The sequence below is a fragment of the Hevea brasiliensis genome, chromosome 12, assembly GCF_030052815.1.
Source record: "Hevea brasiliensis isolate MT/VB/25A 57/8 chromosome 12, ASM3005281v1, whole genome shotgun sequence".
Lineage (NCBI taxonomy): Eukaryota > Viridiplantae > Streptophyta > Magnoliopsida > Malpighiales > Euphorbiaceae > Hevea > Hevea brasiliensis.
In genome coordinates this window covers 25880835-25887606 of record NC_079504.1, presented here as the reverse complement: position 1 = coordinate 25887606, position 6772 = coordinate 25880835, and the positions used below count along the sequence as shown (strand labels likewise).

At 29.2% G+C, this 6772-nt stretch overlaps 1 protein-coding gene across 1 annotated transcript; it reads right to left on the bottom strand.

Moving 5' to 3' along the window:
- Positions 1-2559: 2559 nt before the first annotated feature.
- Positions 2560-3487, bottom strand: LOC110652312 (uncharacterized). The gene has a single exon (XM_021807880.2). It carries the CDS (start codon positions 3383-3385, stop codon positions 2774-2776), a length of 612 nt encoding a protein of 203 aa, XP_021663572.2. The 5' UTR covers positions 3386-3487; the 3' UTR covers positions 2560-2773.
- Positions 3488-6772: the final 3285 nt, after the last annotated feature.

The window sequence follows — 6772 nt, the reverse complement described above, 5'->3', positions numbered from 1 at the left end:
TTTTTAAATTATTTTTTTTAATATTTAAAATGAATTTTTTTATTTTAAAAAGTAGTTTTGATCTTTCAAATTATAATAACAAATAGATACTAAGATTAAGACTTATTTTTTAAGGAGATTAAGACTCTCGTTTTAATTAAAAGGAAAAAAAAAAAGATTTGTCATAAAATGTGAGAATATTCAACTTCATGATAAAATTTTGTCCATGTTAATTATGAGCATTGCTAGCTGGATATATTAATTAGACCACTTTATCAAATCGTGGATCTCTTTCATTAGAAAAACGATTAAAAAAGACTCCAAAGGAAGCATTAAAGAACTTGGTACGAGATTTGATCATTGAAAATCACTTCTGGATCATAGATAGCTCGACAAAAATAAAATCTTAAATACTTTAAATCTTCAATTAGAATTTTTTTTTTTTTTTTTTTATGGCTCACCGTAAGATACTTGAGATGATAAGTTATTTGATTTTAACACTAAACTGTAAGCAAGGTAAAATTTAAGGTCATAAATTTTAATTTAATTTATCAATTTGATCCGAATTTACTATCTTAAAATAATGTATAATTTCTCTATAAATCTCTTATTTTCACTATTTTTTTCTTTTTTGTTTTTTCATTTCTTCCCTTGACTCTTGTATTTGGATGATTATCAGAGGGTGCTTTCACCGTATATTCTTTTCTATTGGTGTTTTTATTTTTTTTAATAACTCGTATATTTATATCTGTTTAGAATAAATTTTAAAATTATCTTCTGAGAGATATTATTATTGATAGATTTTAAGTAAATAAATCTTTAAATCTATTATTGTTGATAAATCTTGAATTCTTGTAGTGTTTTCACTCCTTTAAAGGAGTTAGTATGTATTTTTATTATTGAGATATTTTATATATTTTTAGACAACTAATACTTTACAAAGTGTATATATTTTATTTTTCTTAAATAGGAGATTTAAATTTGAAAATTATCTTATGAAACTCGTAAAAACAATAAGTAGTTGAAAAGTGAAACACATAATTTACTTATCGACTAATCTATATGCACTGTAATATTATTGAATCTTTCAAATTCTTTACATTATTTTTTGTATTAATGGTTGGTTTATATATTGATTTATAATTCTCTTTTGTAGTCTACTTCTAATTATTGAAATATATGTGTATATATATATATATATGACTAATGGTTAGTTTATTATTTTTATTAAAAAATTGTTTTAATTTGTAAAAAATTTAAAATGACACGAATCCAAATGGCCTATAAAATTGAAAGTCAATCTATATGACTTGACTTATAAGTGACCCAGTAAACATAAATTTTAATCAAAAAATTAAATGATTAAAAATTTAATTTTTCTGAAAAATCATTTTAATTCGAAACGAGCTATAATCAAAATTTGATTAAAAATCAAGTAAATAAAATATAATTTTCTGAAAAATTAATATTTTGAATTGAAATAATATATAACTTATAAATTAATTAAAATTTAGAATAATTTATAAATAACTCATATTCACCTATAATTAAAATTAATAATTTTATTTTTCATAGCGTATTTAAAACAATTTCAATATGAGTAATGAAATTGAATAAAAGAATGTAATGGAAGGTTTTAAAAGGATTGATATACGCTAGTCTTATTTTTAAAAAAATAAAAGAAATTATTTTATGATTTTAATATGTGATATATGAATGATAAATTAAATAATTTTATTGCTATAAGTGAATTATAAATTTAAATTATAAGACTTAAAACTTAATTTCATTTTTATATTTATTGAAGAAGTTTAATTTAATTTTTTTTAATTTTTTATTCAAATTAGTTCAAATGTTTTAACTTAAACTTAATTTAACTCAAAAATTAAAAAAAAAACAATTGAACTTTTTAATTTTTTAGTTTAAATCAAAAAATTTAACACAAAAATAAAAAAAAAACTTTTTGAATTTTTATTTAAAATAAAAAATTAAGAAATTTAACTCATACATTTAATTTTTAAGATAAATTGAATTTAATTTAAATTTTTTAAAATAATTTAGATAAAAAATTAAAAATTGTTAAATTAAACGTCCTTTCTTTTGCCAAAAATAAGTATACCCTCTGGGGTGTATGATCTTAAAAAGCAAAGGGTATCAATTAAAATTGGTGTGATTAGGAACCTGCAGGACAGTAGAGTAGAATTCTTATAGGGCAAATGGTCGCTCAACAACCTTCATTTCGCATCCCAACACTCCAATAATGCAAGTGTCAAACTTGTAAATATAAAATTATGTAATTTCAAACCCTTCAAAGAAATATCAAATAACTGCAATAATTAAAATTAAACAAAGTCAAATTAAGCTGTCCTTGTCTTCTCGAGTGGTCCAGTGGAAGACCTAGCCCTCACATGGGGATAATGTAAGCTTCACTCATTATTCTCATTGCCCATCACATGAAATACAGCAAAGAATAGATACAAATCTTTTTAATTTGTAATTAACATCCACTATGTATGTTAAAACAGTGAAAATTTTAATTAATTGTTTCACTAATGGGACAAAAACCAGGCCACCAAATCTTAAATCTTTCAAGTTATATTAATATATTACAATAATTTATGCTTTGGGAACATAAGATTGCTAATATTGCCCTTGCATACCAATAAATTAAACAGAAAAAAAAAAGACCCAAGAAATTAAAACAAAAAAAAAAAAAAAGCAAATGGAAATACTTTAATTTGATTCACATAAGAACATCATGAACCCAAATCCCAGAAGATGATCTTAATTAATTTCAGCGAGACCGGCGAGTAATTAGATGATGATCATATGATGTTCTTGATGATCTTGGAAGGTATACTATTGACTCAGAAACATCAGAAGCTCCTTTACAGGAATTGTAAAGATTTATGAATCCAAACCTGTCACTGATGCTTCTTGACACCTTTGTAACATTCCAGAAGTTACTAACAGTAACAGATTCTTCATCATCATCATCACCCTTGGAACATTCAACTAATGCAGTGAAGAAAGGATCATTTCCAAAGCTTTCGTTAGAATTCTTCTTTCTGATTCCAACTTCCTCCAAGTTGAATCGTTTTGAGGTATGAGGAGGCAATGGAAGGACTTTCACTAATGTGGAGTCCTTTTTCTTTTGACTTGGTTTCTTGGGAATTCCTGGCGAATGTTCCCAAGAAAATGGAACGCCAGAAAATCGAAGCGGGTTGGAGGGACTAGGCGGGGAGTCGTCGGGAAAATATGAGGAAGAGCATGAAGAGAAGGAAGATGATGAAGAACAGGAATGAGTTCGAGGAGAGGGAGCCTGTTTGGTTGCCGGAATTTTAGTGTGGCATTCTTTCAGAACATTTTGGGCAAGGTGATCACTAAGAGCTGCTGAGAAATCCATAGTTTTAGAGGAAGAAAGGGGAGGCACTTAATTTCTGTGTTGTTGTGGAGATTCTTTTCAACCTTTTTCTCTTAATCTACATCGCTTCAATCTTATATATATATATATACATATATACAAAGACTAGAGGACGAGGGAGATAGTGGGAGAGTGGCATGCGCTGTTTGATGTCATTATTTTTGGAACATAGAAGGTTAGAAAAGAGATTGTGGACAAACAAAAAGGACCCCACAATATTGATGGCAAATGGGTAGGAGAGAGAAAAGGACTACAATGGCAAAATTGGAAACTAAAAAGGGTGGAGGTGGTGATAAGGCCACTTTCTTTACAAGGAGTGTTGATTTTTTTTTTTTTTTTTTAACTGTAAAAAATAGGACTCTTCAAGTGCAACAGTCATGATCTCTTTTGGTCCAAGCTCCACTTTTAGCAGTTGGTGTACTTACTCTATCCCAGTGAAGTGATTTACCACTAAATCTGAGATGAATTTCAAAATGTTAAAGAGTGTAAACAATTCACAATAAATTAATGGCCCACATATTATAGGTGGAGGCAATATCTAGTCATAACTTGTTTATATAAGGATTAAATTGAAATTGGATACATCCAACGTCAAAAGCTGCAAGTGTCACAATTCATCATATGAAAGATGATCCCAGCCAGCATGAGCCTAGTTAAACAAGTTCAGGTTCATAAAATGATAGGAATATTGGCTAGTTTTAGGGGTGAATACTATTTGATTTGAATTGAATAAATCGAATTAAATTGTCTTAATTCAGTAATTCAGTTTAGTTTTTAAAATAATTCGATTCGATTTGATTATGCTTTATGTTTAAAAAATTTTTATTATTTTGATTCGGTTTAATTTTGGAGAGAAAAAATTGATTAAACCAAATTGAACTAAATTAATTTATTAATTTTTAAATTACTTTATTTTTATAGAGAATATATATATATATATATATATAATTTTATGGATTAATGGTTATTAAGTTTAAATCAATGTTGAAATCAGACCAAATAACTTAAAAATTAAGTATAAATAAAAAAAATTCATCAAAGCCCAAACACCATTTAAATCTAATCAAACTGAATTAAGACAATTCATTTCAATTCAATTTTTCATATATTTGGGTTTAATTCGATTTCTAAAATATAATAACTCAACTCAACTCAACTCAACTAAGCCTTTATCCCAAAAATTTGGTGTCGGCTATATAAATTCTCTTTCTTCACTCTAAATGATTTTGGGTTAAATCATTGGAAATGTGTAATGCTTCTAGGTCATGTTGTACTACTTTTCTCCAAGTCAGTTTAGGTCTACCCCTTCTTTTCTTTTTATCCTCTAACCTAATGTGTTCTACTTGTCTAACTGGAGCATCCGTATGTCTATGCTTCACATGACTAAACTACCTCAATCTCCCTTCTCTCAACTTATCCTTAATTGGCACTACTCTTACATTTTCTCTAATATTCTCATTACAGACTTTATCTAGTCTAGTATGGCCATTCATCCACTTTAACATTCTCATCTCCATAACTCTTAGCTTAGACACATACGACTCCTTCAATGCCTAACACTCACTACCATATAACATGGCCAGTTGTATGACTGTACGGTAAAATTTTCCTTTCAACTTATTGGGAATATTGCGATCACATAAAACTCCCGTAACGCGTCTCCACTTCAACCATCCGGCTATAATCCTATGATTAATATCCTCCTCACATCCCTCATCTACTTGAAGGACTGAACCAAAATATTTAAAGTGATTACTTTGGGACAGTACCACTCCATCCAAACTAACTCCTTCCCTATCACCAGTTTGGCCTTCACTGAACTTGCAATGTATGTATTCTATCTTCGTTCTACTTAACTTAAATCTCTTTGACTGTAGAGTACTTCTCCAAAGCTCTAGTTTTCCATTGACTCCTTCTCTAGTCTCATCTATCAGAACTATATCATCCGCAAATATCATGCACCGAGGGACACTCTCTTGTATATGTTTCGTCAATTCATGTAAAACTAATATCAAAAGGTAAGAGCTAATAGCTGAACCTTGGTGTAATCCAACTGAGATAGAAAAATCTCTTGTGTCCCCTCCCACTGTGCGCACAATAGTAGTTGCTCCTTCATACATATCTTTCAACACTTGTATGTACCTAATAGATATCATCTTTTGTTCTAACACTCTCTATAAGACATATCTTGGAATACTATCATAAGCCTTTTCCAAATCGATAAAAACCATGTGTAGATCTTTCTTCCCATCTCTATATTTTTCCATCAAACTTTTAATGAGAAAGATCGCTTCCATAGTTGAATGACCGGGCATGATGCCAAATTGATTGGGAAAGATAGAAGTATCATGACGTAGTCGATGTTTCACAACTCTCTCCTATAACTTCATAGTATGGCTCATGAGTTTAATTTTCCTATAGTTTGAGCAACTTTATATGTCTCCCTTATTTTTAAAAATAGGTACTAAAATACTCCATCTCTATTTATCAAGCATTTTCTTTGAATTTAGAATTTTATTAAATAATTTAGTTAACCATGCCACTCCCATATCTCCCAAACATTTCCACACTTCAATTGGTATTCAATCAGGTCCACAGGCTTTACCCACTTTCATTCTCTTAAGTGTTTCCTTTACTTCTAAAAATATAATCCTTCTAGTATAATTCACATTCTTTTCTATTACTGTATAATTTATATTCACGTTATTACCATTTTGACTATTATTAAAGAGATCATCAAAATAATTTCTCCATCTTTCTTTAATGTCCTCATCTTTCACCAACACTTTTCCTTCTTTATTTTTAATGCACCTAACTTGATTGAGATCTTGACATTTCTTTTCTCTCCTCCTTGCTAATCTATAAATATCTTTCTCCCCTTCTTTAGTTTCAAGTTTCTCATATAACTTTTCAAATGTCTACGCTCTTGCTTAATTAACTGTCTTTTTTGCCTCTTTCTTTGTTATCTTGTACTGTTCATATGCCTCATTATTATCACACTTAGGTAATTTCTTATACCATTTCCTCTTTCTCTTCACTGCCTTTTGTACTTCCTCATTCCACCACCATCTCTCTTTTGAGTGTGGTCCATGTCCTCTAGACTCTCCAAGTACTTTTCTAGCTACTTCTCTAATCTTTGATGCCATCTGTATCTACATACCATTGGCCTCCATATCTAGCTTCCATGCTTCGGACTCGAGAAGTTCTTTTTTGAACTTTACTTGCTTTACTCCTTTAAACTCCCACCACTTTATTTGAGCTACATTATTTCTTTTAACCTTACTTGAATTGTTCCTAAACTTGACATCGAAGACTACTAACCGATGTTGACTTGTTAAAACCTCTCCCGGAATGACCTTGCAATCCTTG

Coding starts and splice junctions, on each gene's coding strand:
- LOC110652312 (XM_021807880.2), bottom strand. CDS start 3,385: ATGGATTTCTCAGCAGCTCTTAGTGATCACCTTGCCCAAAATGTTCTG.